The 20,743-nt window shown below is 40.6% G+C and overlaps 1 protein-coding gene across 5 annotated transcripts in view; it reads right to left on the reverse strand.

Moving 5' to 3' along the window:
- The window catches only part of swt1 (SWT1 RNA endoribonuclease homolog), a 121,301-nt gene that overhangs the window by 7,217 nt on the left and 93,341 nt on the right, over nucleotides 1-20,743 (reverse strand). For 4 of the 5 annotated variants that reach the window (XM_039735728.1, XM_039735730.1, XM_039735729.1 and 1 more), the window contains 2 exons: nucleotides 18,815-18,881; nucleotides 18,422-18,489 (listed from right to left, as the gene is read on the reverse strand). In XM_039735728.1, the coding sequence (XP_039591662.1) occupies nucleotides 18,422-18,489; nucleotides 18,815-18,881 (135 nt within the window). Of the gene's footprint in view, nucleotides 1-18,421; nucleotides 18,490-18,814; nucleotides 18,882-20,743 lie in introns of those variants that run through there. The other variant, XM_039735733.1, reaches the window with a different exon arrangement.

The raw sequence follows: 20,743 nt of genomic DNA on the forward strand, positions 1-20,743 counted from the left end.
TTACAAGATCACTTTATGTGCTTTTTTTCCCTTTTTCTATACAGATTATATAATGTAAGAAAGAAACCACATGAACCTTTGAAGTCTGTGCTGTTGTGTAGCCATAGCAACAGGCACTCGCCGTAAAGCACCAAAATGTTTGTTTTCAGTCACCTAGAAGAGATCAGGTTTTACATGAAATGGGTGTTTAGCTAGAAACAATTGGAAAGCATTCTTGAAGTGCCGTTTCTAATTCATCTGTAAGTAGGACTCTTAAAAGAAAGTAATAACATGCCCGCAAGTTTCTACAAGCCCAGCAGATCGTTTTTGCCAGTTCAAGTGCACTCAGTCATTTAATTTACATTTTTGTATCCCCTCTAATTAAAACTACTATCTTCACTACACCATGCAGCTTTAGAATACTTGAATTATTTAACAAAGATGCAAACTGACTTATACTATGCAGAAGCATTTCAATTAAGAGACTTATGATTAACATAATTAAAAAAATAGAATTTATTTTACAATTTTATCATCACTTATTCATATTTTATTGACTTGGTACCTTTCTTCTACTGTAGTAACACTGGAATAGGTTAATTAGAAATGTCATGGCTTATTCGGACTTTCCACATTTTGAAACAAAAAACACATCTAACATCAAGAGTAAACATTTCAAACATAATGTCATTTTATTAGCTATATATGTGAAAAACAAATAAACTCAGCAAAACCACCATACAGGTAGTATTTGTGAATTGACATATATTTTGTACATTTGTAGTACGATGGAGAAGCCTGTACTTGAGTAACTCAGAAATGTCCTAGTGTCTCCAACTGTTGTACCACAGCATCACCTCTACAGAGACAGCACAGTTTATAAAGTGCAGAGTTATTCTAGGCTTCCATTGCATCACTGTTTAATAAACAAATCATACCTAGAGATTTGTCACTGACACTGGAGTCTCCATCCCACAAAGAAAAAACAAAACTCCATGACCGCACCCTGTAGCACATGTTCCAAAGTTATTGGAAAATAAACAAATGAACATGAGGGTCAGCTTAATTCAGGTTCAAGATGGAGAGAGGTAAATGTTGATTGTTTTTTGTGCATATGCTCCAAACAGCTATTGAAACTACTGGATTCAGTGCTCTTAAAGGGTACTATTTACTGAATCTGTAGTTCTAAAAGGAGACTTTAATGTACACATGGAGAATGACTAAAACATCAGAGTAGGGATGAGTAGGGAATCTTGTGACTGAAAGGAATAGACGTTTTGATCTAAATCTGAGAGGTAAAATGTTTAACTAGATTTCTGTGATGCTCATGGACTGTTAATAACACACTCAATGTTCTAACATAAGGTTACTCTGTGGCATACCTATAGTTGAGTACCTTGAGCCAAAATGTCAACTGAGTTATTTGTCTTCAAAAGAAAACACACTAACTGCTCTTGGCTTCTTTTCTCTCACTGCTACATATTCCAAAAACAGTTTACCAAATGGTGCAGCCTACACCTTTCTCATGCATTGCCTTTTTGGGTACTAATTTGAATCTTCTATTTCCAGTTAAACTGCCTTGGCATGTCCTGTTGTCCAACTTTCCAGTGGCCATACACAACATAAAGATATCAGTATCTGAGGCAGAGTTTTCTATTCCCCTTCTAGCTGTCTTCCCTGTTTCTCAACCCACTATACCCTAACTACAGGGTCATGGGGGTCTGTTGGAGCCAATCCCAGCCAACACAGGGCGCAAGGCAGGAAACAAACCCTGGGCAGGGTACCAGCCCACCGCAGAGTTTATTAAGATGAATGAGGGAATTTTAACAACTGCTATAAGCTAGTGCAGTGAAGTTTTTAAATTTCACCAACACACAGGCTCTCTTGCCTACTAGTTAGTTATTGGCTGAATTGTGGAAAGGCACTATGCGAGTTACTCTGACATATAAACAGAGCAATTAGGTCAGATTAACATCAATTGCTGGTTAATTATATTGGTAATTAACATTATTATTTCAATTATTGTTTTATTAGATTTGTGGTCTATGGCCGGCTTGTCACCCCGGCCAATACTCCCAGGCCACCAGATGGAGCCCTCCCTGCAGTATGGAGGTGCCCCGAAGACCAGCAGGGAATCATGGACAATGGAGTTTTCATCCACAGCCCTGCTGGATACCACAGGGGCCGCAAGAGGGAGCTGCAGGGAGTAGCAAAGAGTCATATGTGCCCTATAACCCGGAAGTGTGTCATAGGCAGAGCGACGGCAGAAGTGACATACTTCCGGGGTGAAGAAAAGGACTTTTGGTCCGGAAGTAATAGAAGATCACATGGACTGGGGATTGGAACACTTCCGGGTCAGGGACTATAATAGGATTGTGGGAGCTCACAGACGGCGAGCTGAGCTGGGTGGTAGGAGGGCAACGCGTCTGGGAGTGGTAGAGAGTTTATTGTGATTATAATTGTGTATTTGAATGAGTATAGTGGAGGAGATGGTGCTTTGTGCACTGAGCTGCGTAAATAAAGTCAACGTTTAGACTTTTACTTGGTGTCTGGAGTCTTGGACGGGTTCAAGGGAGCAATAGCGCCCCCTATCTGTTACAGATTAGATAAACTTTATTAATCCCATGGGGAATTCAGATACATACAGCAGCAGAAACACAAAAAAACAAGGATCCAGACTCACAGGACAAATAATATAGCCAATAAATAAATAAAGACATAAATTCAAATAAATAAATGTATATTAATGTGAACTTAATGAGTACATTGGGAGGAAGTATTGAATTGCCTGATAGCAGTGGGCAGAAAAGAGACTCCCAGAGACTCTTCCTAGTACACAGTGGTGAAATGAGCATGTGGCTAAAAGTGAGCACCTCCTGGAGGAAATGGAGGTGATTTTTTCATGATGGTATCCAATTTTGCCTCCATCCTCTTTTTCGCAACAGCTTCCAGTGTGCCCAGGGTTTTCCCTGTTTTGCAAGCTCAAAAAGCTAAGTTTACTCTAGCATTGTGCTACTTTTGAGCTCAATTTGCTTGGAGATTGCATGATAAAAGACCACACTGGCTTATGTTGAATGAGAGAATATTTCCAGATTCAAAAGACCTGAGTCTACTTAGGCTGTATAGTCTAAAATGGCCAACCTCCAGAACCTTCCTGTACTATGACTCATCTCCATTATTAATGCAGCCTATGATGGAAGAGTCATCTGAAAAGTTCTGTAGATGGCAATCACTGGTATTGTGCTGGAAATCTGTTGTATATAGGATAAACAGGAAGGGAGAAAGAAGAGTTCCTAGAGGTGCTCTAATATTACACACCAGAATTTCAGACAACAGTCCCTCGGACTCACAAACTGCTGTCTGCTGGTGAGGTAGTCCATGATCCAGGAGATTGTGGGGGCATCCAGATTCAAAGCCCTGAGCTTTTTTCCCCTGACAATGAGGGAGAATGGTGTTAAGGCACAGGAAAAATCAAAGAACATTATCCTGACTGTGGTGCCAGCTTTGTCGAATTGGGACTAGGCTAAGTGGAGCATGTAGAAGAGATTATCCTTAACACCTATATGTATCCCCCTCCTAGAGCCATCACCTTATCGTGGTGGAGGGGTTTGCGTGTCCCAATGATCCTAGGAGCTATGTTGTCCGGGGCTTTATGCCTGGTAGGGCCACCCAAGGCAAACTGGTCCTAGGTGAGGGATGAGACAAAGAACGGTTCCAAACCTCCAATGAAGAATAAAAACTGTGGACGGCGTTTTCCCTTGCCCGGACGCGGGTCACCGGGGCCCCCTCTGGAGCCAGGCCTGGGGGTGGGGCTCGATGGTGAGCGCCTGGTGGCCAGGCCTGCACCCATGGGGCTCGGCCGGGCACAGCCCGAAGAGGTAACGTGGGTCCTCCTTCCCATGGGCTCACCACCTATGGGAGGGGCCAAGGAGGTCGAGTGCAGTGTGAGTTGGGTGGTGGCCGGAGGCGGGGACCTTGGGGGTCTGATCCTCGGCTACAGAAACTGGCTCTTGGGACGTGGAATGTCACCTCTCTGAAGGGGAAGGAGCCTGAGCTAGTGCGCAAGGTTGAGAGGTTCCGGCTAGATATAGTCGGACTCACCTCGACACACAGCCTGGACTCTGGAACCAATCTCCTTGAGAGGGGCTGGACTCTCTACCACTCTGGAGATACCCCGGTGAGGCGCCGAGCAGGTGTGGGCATACTTATTGCCCCGACTTGGAGCCTGTGCGAGAGGGGTTTACCCGGGTGAAGGAGAGGTTGTGGCTTCCTCCGCCCTTTTGGGTGGGGAAGGGTCCTGACTGTTGTTTGTGCGTACTTCAATGCTCCGTGGGCAACAGCAGTTTGGAGTATCCACCCTTTTGGAGTCTCTGGAGGGGGTGCTAGAGGGCATACCTTCTGGGTGATTCTCTTGCGTATTTGCTGGGAGACTTCAATGCTCACGTGGGAGTTGATGACAGTGAGACCTGGAAGGGGCGTGATTGGGAGGAATGGCCTCCCATGATCTGAACCTGACGGAGCGGTGTTGGTGGACACCGGCGGTGAGGATGCCGCCGTCAAGCTGAAGAAGGAGTCCTATAGGACCTTTTCCTGTGTCTCTGGAGGCAGCTGATAGGTACCGGCAGGCCAAGCGGAATGCGGCTTGGTTGTTGCTGAGGCAAAACTTCGGGCATGGGAGGAGTTTGGAGGCCATGGAGAGCGACTTTGGACGGCTTGAGGAGATTCTGGTCCACCGTCCGGCGTCTCAGGAGGGAAGCAGTGCAGTGTCAACACTGTATATGGTGGGGATGGTGTGCTGCTGACCTCGACTTCGGGGCGTTGTGGGTGGTGGGGGAGTACTTGAAGACCTCCTCAATCCCACTAACATGCCTTCCAATGAGGAAGCAGAGCCTGGGGACTCTGAGGTGGGCTCTCCCATCTCTGGGACTGAAGTCACCGAGGTGGTCAAAAACTCCTTGGTGGCAGGGCCCGGGGTGGATGAGATCGCCGGAGTTCCTTAAGGCTCTGGATGTTGTAGGACTGTCTTGGTTGACCGTCTCTGCAACATCGCATGGACATCGGGACAGTGCCTCTGGATTGGCAGACCGGGGTGGTGGTCCCCTCTTTAAAAGGGGACGGAGGGTGTGTTCCAACTATAGAGGGATCACACTCCTCAGCCTCCCTGGAAAAGTCTATTCGGGGTTCTGGAGAGGAGGGTCCGTCGGATAGTCGAACCTCGGATTCAGGAGGAACAGTGTGGTTTTAGTCCTGGTGCGGAACAGTGGACCAGCTCTACACCCTTAGCAGGATCCTGGAGGGTGCATGGGAGTTTGCCCAACCAGTCTACATGTGTTTGTGGACTTGGAAAAGGCGTTGACCGTGTCCCTCGGGGAATCCTGTGGGGTGCTCGGGAGTATGGGGTACGGACCCCTGATAAGAGCTGTTCGGTCCCTGTACAACGGTGTCAGAGCTTGGTCCGCATTGCGGCAGTAAGTCGAGCCCGTTTCCAGTGAGAGTTGGACTCCGCCAGGGCTGCCCTTTGTCACCGATTCTGTTCATAACTTTTATGGACAGAATTTCTAAGCGCAACCAGGGTGTTGAAGGGGTCGGTTTGGTGGACTCAGGATTGGGTCACTGCTTTTGCAGATGATGTTGTCCTGTTTGCTTCATCAGGCCGTGATCTTCAGCTCTCTCTGGATCGGTTCGCAGCTGAGTGTGAAGCGGCTGGGATGAGAATCAGCACCTCCAAATCCGAGACATGGTCCTCAGCGGAAAAGGGTGGAGTGCCCTCTCAGGGTTGGGGGGGAGATCCTGCCCCAAGTGGAGGAGTTTAAGTATCTCGGGGTCTTGTTCACTGGTGAGGGAAGAATGGATCGTGAGATGACAGGCGGATCGGTGCGGCATCCGCAGTGATGCGGGCTCTGCATCGGTCTGTCGTGGTGAAAAAAGAGCTGAGCCGTAAGGCAAAGCTCTCGATTTACCAGTCGATCTACGTTCCTACCCTCACCTATGGTCATGAGCTATGGGTAGTGACGAAAGAGCGAGATCGAATACAAGCGGCTGAAATGAGTTTCCTCCGCAGGGTGTCTGGGCTTTCCCTTAAGGATAGGGTGAGGAGCTCAGTCATCAGGGAGGGGCTCAGAGTAGAGCCACTGCTCCTCCTCATCGAGAGGAGTCAGATGAGGTGGCTCGGGCATCTGATCAGGATGCCTCCTGGGCGCCTCCCTGGTGAGGTGTTCCGGGCACGTCCAACGGGAGGAGGCCCGGGGAAGACCCAGGACACGCTGGAGGGACTATGTCTCCCGGCTGGCCTGGGAACGCATGGGATTCTCCGGAAGAGCTGGAAGAAGTGGCGGGAGAGGAAGTCTGGGCTTCTCTGCTTAAGCTGCTACCCCCGCGACCCGACCTTGGATAAGCGGAAGAGGATGGATGGATGGACCTATATGTATCTGACTGGCAAACCATAGAGGGTCCAGATGTTCTAAAACAAGGGATCATAACTGTTTTAGGACCACACTCTCAAAGGAAACCATAGAGGGTCCAGATATTCTAAAACAAGGGGTCATAACTGTTTTAGGACCACAATCTCAAAGGTCTTCATGAAGTCCTTGGGATCACTGGAATGCCCTTTCCTTGGCACTGGGTCCACAAAGAATGTTTTCCACAGCTAGGTAACGTTCTGCCAATTCAGGGAAATTTACATATCTAAATATATTAAAAAATATAAATATTCAGCTTAATTTTGTCTGTGTATATTTTCTGCATTTCCTGCCCGGGGTTTGTTTCCTGTCTTGCGCCCTGTGTTGGCTACCATTGGCTCCAGCACACCCCCGTGACCCTGTAGTTAGGATATAGCGGGTTAGATAATGGATGGATGGAAGATAAGTGTGTTATTAAGCACATTCAGTAGTTTATTTTTATTAGTAGTAGTATTTTAGATAGCAATAGTACTAGTCAGTCATTTTCTAACCCGCTATATCGAAACACAGGATCATGGGGGTCTGCTGGAGCCAACCCCAGTCAGCACAAGGCAGGAACAAATCACGGGCAGGGTGCCAGCCCACCACAGGGGGCACACACACACACACACACCATGCACGCACTGGGGACATTTTAGGATTGCCAATGCACCTAACCTGCATGTCTTTGGACTGTGGGAGGAAACCAGAGCACCCAGAGGAAACCCACGCAGACACAGGGAGAACATACAAACTCCACACAGGGAGGACCCGGGAAGCGAATCCAGGTCTCCTTACTGCGAGGCTGCAACGCTACCACTGCGCCACCGTGCTGCCCTTAGTAGTAGTAATATAAAATAGAATAATTACCTTTATTTTTAGTAGTAACGAGGGGGCTCTGCCCCCTGCTCGCCCACACCCGGGTTTGGTTTACCGAATATACAATTTAAAAAGATTGTTATTTTCATGGGAATTGTTACATATGCATTATTTTCACTTTTACTTTAACATTTTTGTAAAAACAATACTTGTCCTTTATTTCCTGGCCCTGGGTGTGGTTAAATCGTTCTCGCAGGACGTATAACACTGCTCATGTTGTGAGGGGGAGACGGCTGAACACATGCTAAGGAGATGCAGTCGGATCATCTGCTGTCGTTCTGCTACTGCTGCTGGCGAGCTGCATGTTCTTTTTGTCGTTGATCATTCAAAAGCTTGAACTGCAGCTGTCCTTTTATCACTTCGCGTCTCTGCCACGCACGTCTTAACTAGGAAAAGAAAAGAAAATCCGAGCACATTTCTCCAGTTTTAATGTCACTACACTGGTTACCTGTGTCATGTAGAATTGACTTTAAAATCCTGCTTATAGTTTACAAAGCCTTAAATAATCTCGCTCCATCTTATATATCGGAATGTCTTACACTCCAAATCGTAACCTTAGATCTTCAAATGAGTGTCTGCTTAGAATTCCAAGAGCTAAACTTAAAAGAAGTGGTGAGGCGGCCTTCTGCTGTTATGCACCTAAAATCTGGAATAGCTTGCCAATAGGAATTCGTCAGGCTAATACAGTGGAGCACCTTAATAAACTGCTGAAAACATATTACTTTAACATGCCTTTCTCATAGCTTCATCTTAGTTTAATCCTGATGCTCTGTATATTCAATTAATTATCATGATTATTCATGGTAGCTCCAAAATCCGTACTAACCCTACTTTCTCTTCTGTTCTTTTTCTACCTGCGCCGCCGCCACCACCACCTAATCAAAGCACCGTGATGTCCTTACATTGATGGATTAAAGGCCAGAAGACCACATGACCATCATAATCAAATTCTTCCATGAGAACCGATTGAGGTCATTTATGTTAGGTAGAGGTAGAGCTAGAGGGGGGTTGGGCGGTCTCGTGGGCGGGAACCCCTGCAGATTTTTTTTTTTTTTTCCAGCCGTCTGGAGCTTTTTTTGCTTTGTATGTCGTCCCTGGCCATCGGACCTTACTTTTTTTTCTATGTTAATTAGTGTTCCCTTATTCAAATTTTTATTTATTTTGTCTTTTTTTCACTTTCTTCATCATATAAAGCACATGGAGCTGCATAATTTGTATGAAAATGTGCTAAATAAATAAATGCTGTTGTGAAGGGGGGGGCTGGTGGATCATCTGCTGGCTCGTTTCTGCTGGCGAGCTGCGTTTTCTGATTGTCGCACTTTGCGTCGATCATTTCAAACCCTATACAACAGCTGTCCTTTTGCCACTTCGCATTTCTGACGCTCGCGTTGTGAAAGCGGGGGGTGGGGGGCTGAACGCATGCTAAAGAGAAGTAGTCGGATCATCTGCTGTCTTCCTACTACTGCTGGCAAGCTGCATGTTCTGCTCGTCATTGTTTTAAGAGGGAGCACATGATGTTTGTCTGCCAAAAGCATTCCAACAACTGCTTAGTTAGATGTCCATGAACTTGTTTTAAATGTGGTCTCACTGCCTTGTCTCGCATGACGTTAAAGTGTCTCTCGCAGGACGTCAAATTGTCTTCAGTAACGTTAAAGTGTCTTTCGCGTAGACATTAAATTGTCTTCCGAGAAAATCATGTTTCGTCTCCCTATTTTTTTTTTTTTTTTTTATAATAGAGAGATAGTATTTGTTATTATTATTAGTGGGAGTAGATATATTAAGGTTATTGTTTTTGTTGTTCTATCACATGTCACAAACGATACTGATAGCTATATCAAGTAACAAAGAGTAATAGCACAGTGATACCTTGGGCCATTATTATTATCACCACTACTACTAACTAGGGCCTTTATTTATAAAGGAAGTAATCAACTGGTATATCATTGCAATTAAATTCTATTGAATCTATGGGTTGCCCTTAAACTTAAACTCATCCAGACATACTTGAGGTCATCCATGACACAAGAACATATAAGCAAGCTTGGCAATCAAATGGAACCATGAAGTAAACCCCCCTCACCCATACAAGGCTTACTGTCAAACATTAGAGATATTCTGCTGGAATCATGATTTTTTTACCTTTGTCCCCCCAAATATAAACACTTAAAGAAATAAAAGAGAAATCAAGCTCAAATTAGACATCCTCAAATAAACTAAGGTTATATTTTTAAACCTGATGACTCAACCATAAAATCAGCAGATGGAAGTTTGCATTTAGACTCAAGTTTAGTTAACTGATTTATGGAAAGTTTTAATAGTGACAATGGGAAGTTTAAATTACTGAATTATTTAATAAACTAGCAAAATACCCGCGCTTCGCAGCGGAGAAGTAGTGTGTTAAAGAAGTTATGAAAAAGAAAAGGAAACATTTTAAAAATAACGTAACATGATTGTCAATGGAATTGTTTTGTCACTGTTATGAGTGTTGCTGTAATATATACATATATACACACACACACATAAACATATCTACACATATCTATACAAATATATATATATATATATATATATATATATATATATATATACACACACGATATATATACATCTCTCTCTCTTTCTATATATATATATATATATATATATATCTATATATATATATATATGTGTACATACACACACACATCAACATATACACTCACCTAAAGGATTATTAGGAACACCATACTAGGACGGTGTTTGACCCCCTTTCGCCTTCAGAACTGCCTTAATTCTACGTGGCATTGATTCAACAAGGTGCTGAAAGCATTCTTTAGAAATGTTGGCCCATATTGATAGGACAGCATCTTGCAGTTCATGGAGATTTGTGGGATGCACATCCAGGGCACAAAGCTCCCGTTCCACCACATCCCAAAGATGCTCTATTGGGTTGTGGGGGCCATTTTAGTACAGTGAACTCATTGTCATGTTCAAGAAACCAATTTGAAATGATTCGAGCTTTGTGACATGGTGCATTATCCTGCTGGAAGTAGCCATCAGAGGATGGGTACATGGTGGTCATGAAGGGATGGACATGGTCAGAAACAATGCTCAGGTAGCCCGTGGCATTTTAACGATGCCCAATTGGCACTAAGGGGCCTAAAGTGTGCCAAGAAAACACCCCCACACCATTACACCACCACCACCAGCCTGCACAGTGGTAACAAGGCATGATGTTACCATGTTCTCATTCTGTTTACGCCAAATTCTGACTCTACCATTTGAATGTCTCAACAGAAATCAAGACTCATCAGACCAGGCAACATTTTTCTAGTCTATAACTGTCCAATTTTGGAGAGCTTGTGCAAATTGTAGCCTCTTTTTCCTATTTGTAGTGGAAATGAGTGGTACCCGGTGGAGTCTTCTGCTGTTGTAGCCCATCCGCATCAAGGTTGTGCATGTTGTGGCTTCACAAATGCTTTGCTGCATACCTCGGTTGTAATGAGTGGTTATTTCAGTCAAAGTTGCTCTTCTATCAGCTTGAATCAGTTGGCCCATTCTCCTCTGACCTCTAGCATCAACAAGGCATTTTTGCCCACAGGACTGCAGCATACTGGATGTTTTTCCCTTTTCACACCATTCTTTGTAAACCCTAGAAATGGCTGTGCGTGAAAATCCCAGTAACTGAGCAGATTGTGAAATACTCAGACCGGTCCGTCTGGCACCAACAACCATGCCACGCTCAAAATTGCTTAAATCACCTTTCTTTCCCATTCTGACATTTAGTTTGGAGTTCAGGAGATTGTCTTGACCAGGACCACACCCCTAAATGCATTGAAGCAACTGCCATGTGATTGGTTGATTAGATAATTGCATTAATGAGAAATTGAACAGGTTTTCCTAATAATCCTTTAGGTGAGTGTATATACACATACGTATACACACATACATACACACACACATATACAGTGGTGTGAAAAAGTATTTGCCCCCTTCCTGATTTCTTATTCTTTTGCATGTTGGTCACACAAAATGTTTCAAACACATTTAACCATTAGTCAAATATAACACAAGTAAACACAAAATGCAGTTTTTAAATGTTTTTTATTATTTAGGGAGAAAAAAAAAATCCAAACCTACATGGCCCTGTGTGAAAAAGTAATTGCCCCCTGAACCTAATAACTGGTTGGGCCACCCTTAGCAGCAATAACTGCAATCAAGCGTTTGCGATAACTTGCAATGAGTCTTTTACAGCACTCTGGAGGAATTTTGGCCCACTTATCTTTGCAGAATTGTTGTAATTCAACTTAATTTTAGGGTTTTCTAGCATGAACCGCCTTTTTAAGGTCATGCCATAGCATCTCAATTGGATTCAGGTCAGGTCTTTGACTAGGCCACTCCAAAGTCTTCATTTTGTTTTTCTTCAGCCATTCAGAGGTGGATTTGCTGGTGTGTTTTGGGTCATTGTCCTGTTGCAGCACCAAGATCGCTTCAGCTTGAGTTGACGAACAGATGGCGGACATTCTCCTTCAGGATTTTTTGGTAGACAGTAGAATTCATGGTTCCATCTATCACAGCAAGCCTTCCAGGTCCTGAAGCAGCAAAACAACCCCAGACCATCACACTACCACCACCATATTTTACTGTTGGTATGATGTTCTTTTCTGAAATGCTGTGTTCCTTTTCGCCAGATGTAGCGGGACATTTGCCTTCCAAAAGTTCAACTTTTGTCTCATCAGTCCACAAGGTATTTTCCCAAAAGTCTTGGCAATCATTGAGATGTTTCTTAGCAAAATTGAGGCGAGCCCTAATGTTCTTTTGCTTAACAGTGGTTTGCGTCTTGGAAATCTGCCATGCAGGCCGTTTTTGCCCAGTCTCTTTCTTATGGTGGAGTCGTGAACACTGACCTTAATTGAGGCAAGTGAGGCCTACAGTTCTTTAGACGTTGTCCTGGGGTCTTTTGTGACCTCTCGGATGAGTCGTCTCTGCGCTCTTGGGGTAATTTTGGTGGCCGGCCACTCCTGGTAAGGTTCACCACTGTTCCATGTTTTTGCCATTTGTGGATAATGGCTCTCACTGTGGTTCGCTGGAGTCCCAAAGCTTTAGAAATGGCTTTATTACCTTTACCAGACTGATAGATCTCAATTACTTCTGTTCTGATTTGTTCCTGAATTTCTTTGGATCTTGGCATGATGTCTAGCTTTTGAGGTGCTTTTGGTCTACTTCTCTGTGTCAGGCAGCTCCTATTTAAGTGATTTCTTGATTGAAACAGGTGTGGCAGTAATCAGGCCTGGGGGTGGCTACGGAAATTGAACTCAGGTGTGATACACCACAGTTAGGTTATTTTTAACAAGGGGGCAATTACTTTTTCACACAGGGCCATGTAGGTTTGGATTTTTTCTCCATAAATAATAAAAACCATCATTTAAAAACTGCATTTTGTGTTTACTTGTGTTATATTTGACTAATGGTTAAATGTGTTTGATGATCAGAAACATTTTGTGTGACAAACATGCAAAAGAATAAGAAATCAGGAAGGGGGCAAAAAGTTTTTCACACCACTGTACATATATACATATACACATACATACAGATAGATAAATATACATATATATACACACATAAATACATATACATATATACATATATATATATATATATATATATATATATATATATATATATATATATATATATATATATATACATACACACACACACACACACACACACACATATATATATATATACTGTATATATATATATATATATATATACACACACACAGACACATATATATACACTAGCAGAATACCCGCGCTTCGCAGCGAAGTAGTGTGTTAAAGAAGTTATGAAAAAGAAAAGGAAAAATTTAAAAAATAACGTAACATGATTGTTAATGTAATTGTTTTGTCATTGATATGAGTGTTGTTGTCATATCTATCTATCCATCTATATATATATATATATATATATATATATATATCAAAATACACGGAATATATAAAGTCAAAACCTGAATATATAAAGTCAGCGTCGAATATATAAAGTCAAGCTGGAATATATAAAGTCAAAACCTGAATATATAAAGTCAGCGTCGGAATTTATAAAGTCATTCCTGATTATATAAAGTCAACATCAGAGTATATAAACTCACTCCTGAATATATAAAGTGAAAGTCAAAATCTATTGATTGAAAAGACCCTGAACTGAACTAAGTTAACAAAAACGTATTCAGAAAAATAAATTAAAAAAATACTGTTCGGTTAATGCTTTGAAAATGATACATGTGCCCTGCCCAGGATTGGTTCCTGCCTTGCACCCAATGTTGGCTGGGATTGGCTCCAGCAGACCCCCGTGACCCTGTGGTCGGATTCAACGGTTTGGGAAATGGATGGATATTCCAGCACTGACTTTGTATATTCCGAAGCTGACTTTATATATTGAAGTTTTGACTTTATATATTGCAGCGCTTACTTTATATATTCCGGCGCTGACTTTATATATTTGAATTTTGACTTTATATATTCCAGCGCTTACTTTATATATTCCGAAATATTCCAACGCCGTCTTTATATACTAAGGGTTTTGACTTTAAAAATTTGGGAATGACTTTATATATTTAAGTTTTGACTTTATATATTCCAGCGCTGACTTTATATATTCAGAAACAAGTTTTGACTTTACTTTAACATGGCCTTTTTATAACTTCACTTTAACTTAATACTGATACTCTGTATGTTCAATTCTTCATAATAATTATTCACAGTGGCTCCAAAATCCAAACTGACCCCTACTCTCTCTTCTGTTTCTTTTTCCGGTTTCTTTGTGGTGGCGGCCTGTGCCACCACCACCTACTCAAAGCATCATGATGCACCAACATTGATGGACTGAAAGCCAGAAGTCTACGTGACCATCATCATCAGGTCCTTCCATGAAAACCCTAAATACAAAGAGGACTGTTTGACTTATGTTAGGTAGATTGCCCAGAGGGGACTGGGCGGTCTCTTGGTCTGGAACCCCTACAGATTTTATTTTTTCTCCAGCCTTTGGAGTTTTTTTTTTGTTTTTTCTGTCCACCCTGGCCATCGGACCTTACTCTTATTCTATGTTAATTAATGTTGACTTATGTTTATCTTTTATTGTGTCTTCTATTTCTCTATTCATTTTGTAAAGCACTTTGAGCTACATTTTTTTGTATGAATATGTGCTATATAAATAAATGTTGATTGATTGATTGATTTATATATAACGACGCTGACTTTATATATTCAAGTTTTGACTTTATTTATTCCGACAGTGAATTTATATAATCAAGTTTTGACTTTATATATTCGGGAATGACTTTATATATACAAGTTTTGACTTTATATAGTTAAATTTAGTCATCATTGCATAACTTTTTCTTTACCATAGAAATTTAAAGACTAAATTCAACTTCTATTCCTAACAAAGATATTTCTGGCGACTAAATAGAACCTACTCATATCCAAATTCGAGCTATTGAGCTGTCGCCTGCCTGCCTGAATAAGTCACCCTCGCTTCACTCTTACTTTTTTACCGTTCATTTAATCATGGCTAGTGGCGGAAAAATTATTAAATGGAAGGAGGATTACACTGAGTATGGCTTTACCAAAACAATAATTGATGGCGAATCGATTATTCATAAAGCTTCAATTGGTGATTTGTTTTTCTGTGTTAACCTCATATTTTTTCATACTTCTTCTCAAATCAAGGGGGTGCAAGGGTAAAATCAATCGGGAATCGCTGATCAATGTAATCGGTGTACCAGGAAATCATGCATTGACAGAAGTTCCCCTTTGTTTGTAATGCAAAGTGTGATTAAATGCGTGATTTTTTAACGCGTTATGGATTATATGCATCGAAGCTTCTCACCTGTGCTTGTGCTAAGAAAAGGAAACATTTTAAAACTAACGTAACACGATTGTCAATTTAACCTTTTGTAAGTAGTGCCTGGAGGATTCAGTGTGGAGAAACTCTACAGACCGCGTGTGTATTAATTTGTGGATTTTTCTGTGAGTATTTGGTGGCAGCGTCACAAAGTCGCTTCCGTAACACTGTGTTAGCTGCGGAGCTCAGCTCAGAGCGAAATGAGGTGAATGGGAGGGGAGATGATGACGTGACTCCCCACCCGCCTTAACTGTCAATCCCCCACAAACACAGTCTCTCAGAATTTGCATAAGCACACCCCTTCACCTGCAATTTTAACTTTGTTACAAAGTGATCAAAACTCTCGTTTATATACTGCGTCCTCTCATTAAACTTGTATCCCGCTTTATCCGTGGGCATGACAAACGCCAGCGGCAGTCTGTCTATGAACTTAATTTAAACTTTAGGTTTACACCGTGCTTTGTTTCCAAAGTAGCAGCACTCATGAATATGGTTGTATATGTCACTTGCTCGCTTCTTATTGTTTCGCTGCCTTCTCAATTATATAATGCATGTTTTCTTCAGTGCTTTTTGGAGCTCTTCCTGGTTTTCTATGCACTGCGTTGACAGTCAGTTCAAGTGATTACGTGGGAGACGTGATGATGTCACATGAAACTCCGCCCCCACGGCTTTCGAGCTCAACTCCATTACAGTATATGGGGAAAAATAGCTTCCAGTTATGACCATTATGTGTAGAATTTCGAAATGAAACCTGCCCAACTTTTGTAAGGAAGCTGTAAGGAATGAGCCTGCCAAATGTCAGCCTTCTACCTACACGGGAACTTGGAGAATTAGTGATGAGTCAGTGAGTGAGTGAGTGAGTGAGTCAGTCAGTGACGGCTTTATCTTTTATTAGTATAGATAAACTGGTAGTCAAAGCATGCCCTATGACATGATTCTTTTCCAAACATGTTGAATTTCAAGTGAATATAAACTATACTGAGAAATAAATGCAAAAAACAAAATTTACAACAAAAATAAAAATGCATCACTGACTAGCAGAAGAAGAAATAGGAGTAAATATATGACCATTTTTAAAAGCAAACACATTCACAAAGGGCAATGCAAAACAAACACAATTACTATGTGAATAAAGCAAATGCAGCCTCCAGGAAAGTGTATGCACATTATCTATGTATCTTTAGTGTTTCAAGGACCAGGTTACACTTATCTATTCATAAATATAAATGAACAGTTGATAAGTAGTTATTGGGTGTTCAGAGAGACTTGTGGCAAGTTTCTAGAACCCAGCAAAAGAAAATATGGAGATATTTCTTATTATCCATATACTGTATTAGAGCTGCCCACTCTGAGTTTCTTGACCACAGTGACCTTTCAATAACATATCAAAATCATAGATTTGGCATTTCTAAGTCTGTCCATGGGTTGCATAATTCCAAATATCCTAAACACCATATTATTTCTTTATGTAGGGCATGGATTAGAGTTAAAATGAGTATACAAAATGATCCTCACTTTCTGTCAAAAGTATCCAAGAGCACTTAAAAGCACTGATAATATTGTGCGGCATAAGCACTGAACATCACACTCATCCACAGTAGCTGCAATGGGGATTGACAGAAAGCAGCCAAGCTTTTAATATATTTCCTCATTCACCATTAGCCATGGCCTTTATAGAGCCTGGTTTCCTGCTAAAGTGATGTTGGGTGGAAAGAGATTGAAAATGGATGGAAAGACTGTTATTAAAATCCAATTTTTATTAAAGCATTATAAAAATTTAGAAATTGTAAACAATGTATTAAAATACATAAAATTGCTAGGATAATTGCATGATTCTTACAGCTTTGTCCACACTCTCATCTTACCAAACCTATATTGGTCAGTTCCGAATATACTATGTGTGAGTGAATATATGTAGGTATCTTTTGATGGACTTTGTGTCTGGAAAAAGCAACTCAAAATAAAATATAATGCATACCAAATACATACAGGTACAGATATCCTACTGGAAAAGGTCAAATCACATTTAGTGATGCTTAAAATGCGAGTATCTGTATTGAACCCAATATAGTACTTTCTCCTATATTATATCACAAGAAACTAAGAAGCTTTTTTAAAAGCACACATTGAAATATGTTGAAACAAATAACTGAAATATCTGGCTGTAAATATGCTTAGAACATATATTTAAAATACAAAGAACATAATATAAACATAAAAATCCATACTCTTTACTAACAGCTACCTACACAAATTAAACAAGGCGACACTGAAAAAAACATTTTCTTGCTGCAGCAAAAGGAGAGGAGAACAAATTAATTTGTTTATTGTCTCTTTTTTTCCCCACAGTTAAAGACTGAGTGATGCTGGACTTCAATAATCAATCATTAGTGTAATTTATCTTCTAATACTGGGTTGGTATCATATACATTAAACATTATTCTTGTACCATATTATATACTTCATATCAATACTTTACATTGATGGCACCTTTACTCAACTCGCACTGTAATTCTGATACAGCAATCCACATGCTTTTGTGGTTAGTGTTATTGCCTCACCACTCCAGAAGACCTGAGTTGAGAAGTTGAGAAAGTCAACTTCTGTGTTAAGTTAGGAAATATTACCACGTCTGTACGGAGTTTTGGGTCTAAGACTTTCTTCTTATGTACCAAGGACATGAGCGTTAGGGTAGCTAGCAACTATGAACTAGCCCACTAGCTGGTGGGCTTCTGAATGAACCCTATGATGAGTGGCATCCCATCAAAAATTGCTTCCTGCCTTTTGCCATTGGTTTATCAGATAAGCTTTGGCTTCATGTGATATTAGATTGGATCAAACGGGTTACAAAAAAGAATATCCTTTGGCTGTTTTCATTTATTTGCTTGTTTATTTATTTTTGTGGCCTGTTGAAAGATTCCTGGCCAGAAGAGCGAGTATTTCTGCAACTGAAACTTGTTTACAATATGTGAAGACTACATATACATTTGCAAGAAATCATAAAAAATTAGCAACTAAATGGAAAGCTGAAAATGATTTACAGATTAACTATTTGCCCATTTTTAAATGCACGCGATAAAAAGGGCAGTTTACACTAAAAAATTTTTAATTGTGAATGGCAGGGATCTGTCAAAATGCAACCAAACGTTCTCATACAACCTCACACTTTTGTGTTTAAAAATGAGTTTGTTTTTCATTTGTATCCAACATGATTAAATGACCATAATTCACCTTACCTGTATTCGTATTGGCTAATGCATTCATATAACCTCTGGGCTGTGAACCTTTGATCAACAGAAGTGATCTAAAACAAAAACATTTCAGAAATTTCAGCATAGTTTTTGGTGAATAAGAAGTTCAGCTAAATTCTGGACCACACATCAGTGTTCGTACAGAATTGCTACTCTAATCAAACAAGTGTGTATGTGCCGCCGGGAAAAGAAATAAATATTAATTACACTATTTACTCAGCAATTACAACATATAGAAAATAATATCAATTGATTCATCTTAGAAAAGAAAAATTAGGTTGTGAACATCTTTAACCTTAAATATAAAGGAAAGATGGGAGGGTATATATAGAGCCTCTTTATCTAGTATCAGTTTTACATTAATAAAATGCTTCTTACCTCACAGTTGGTGATACAGTTATGAAGGGCTTGCACATCTTCAAAACATACATTTGTTTCCAGAACCCTAGCATTAAAGAAAAAGGGGCTTAAATTGTTATTTATACAAAAATGCTATATAACTAAACAAAAAAAGCAAATGCTTAAGGACAATGGTGTAAATTATATATTATACACACACACTGTGGAAGCAAATGTTTGGTCACCCTTGCTTAAAATTTCTGTTACTGTGAATATTTAAGTGAACAGAACATGAACTGATCACCAAAAGGCATAAAGTTAAAGATGACACATTTCTTTTCAGCATTTAATGCAAGATTAGTGTATTGTTTGTGTTTTGTACAATTGCACAGTGAAAAAAGGAAAGGGGTACCATTTAAAACTTTGGGCACCCCAAGATATCTGAGGTCTCAGATCACTTTTCCCAGTGTCTCGGACTTAATTAGCTCATTACGACTATGGCTTGCACACAGTCATTGTTAGGAAACCGCAGGAGATGCAAACTGCAAAACTATATAAATTTTCTGACTCCTCAACCCTTGTCCTGACAATCAGCAGGTTCCTAGGAATAAATAAAACAATTGATTCTCACCAAGCATGAAAAGGCTACAAGAAGATAGCAAAGTGTTTTCAAGTAGCTGTTTCCTCAGTTTATAATATTATTAAGAAAGGAAATATTATTAGCAGGAAAGGTGGAGGTCGAGTTGAGGTCTGGAAGACCAAGAAAAACTTTCTTTTTGAAAGAAATGCTTATTGGATTGCTAGAAAGGCAAATAAAAACCGTAAAATAAATATCAGCAAATTCTTGAAGCAAACATCACACCATCTGTAAAAATTTTGAAGTTAAATGGAGTATGGATCCTTTAATAAGATAATGATCCAAAATACACCTCGAAATCTACAATGGAATATCTCAAGAGGTTAAAGCTGATGGTTTTGCCACGGCCCTCACAGTCCCCTGACATAAACATCATTGAAAATCTGTGGATAGATCTCAATAGAGCAGTGCATGCAATATTGCCCAACATTCCTGCAAAATTAGAAGCCTTAGAAGTGTCCTAAGTAATAATTGAAAGACTGTTCTTTTGTTCAGTATGGATATGTTTCAACTTAACATTAACTTATTAATACATTAGTTAATTAACTAGTACCAAGTGAGGCAATCAAATTGAATTATCTTTTATCCCTGGTAAACTACACTGTACTTTTAAATAAAATGACTGGGTTTTTCAGTTCAGTTATTTTGCTGTCATATACAGTAATTGTGATGAGCCACGTGTTGTTGTTGGTTTGGTAATGTGATGTCTGCTTTGCCAATCATAATGGCAATCATGATGACTGCCATTACAAAGACACATTTGGAGACAAACAATATTCTGTACATTCCTCCATGTGGTTAAAGTAAGTGTGTTCTATAATCATCTGCAAGAAGCAGGAAAGACTGGTTGGAATGATAAGAAATTGGTTTCCTGGATTGGGTGTATTCCTGTGGTAGAACACACAAATATACATATTGGTGTGCTTTGGTGTATGTGCATGCAGAAGCTATGTAGCATGTCACATAAAAAAACACAGTTTATGCTTCTTTGTGTTAATATGAACAGGGTTCACTGGATAAAATTGATTTAATCAGTGTGTTGCGGATCACCAAGTCACATTGGTGCAAAATGATGTCAAAAGACCCCATATGTTTTAAAAGTCAGAAATATAGTAAACCATTTGCAAAAACTACAGAAAGGACAAATTAATCATTTTCCATTTCTGATGTGTAAAACCAAATGGTGGGCGGCACGGTGGTGCAGTGGTAGCACTGCTGCCTCGCAGTTAGGTGACCCGGGTTCGCTTCCCGGGTCCTCCCTGCATGGAGTTTGAATGTTCTCCCCGTGTCTGCGTGGGTTTCCTCCGGGCACTCCGGTTTCCTCCCACAGT

This window comes from Polypterus senegalus, chromosome 14 (assembly GCF_016835505.1).
Source record: "Polypterus senegalus isolate Bchr_013 chromosome 14, ASM1683550v1, whole genome shotgun sequence".
Lineage (NCBI taxonomy): Eukaryota > Metazoa > Chordata > Cladistia > Polypteriformes > Polypteridae > Polypterus > Polypterus senegalus.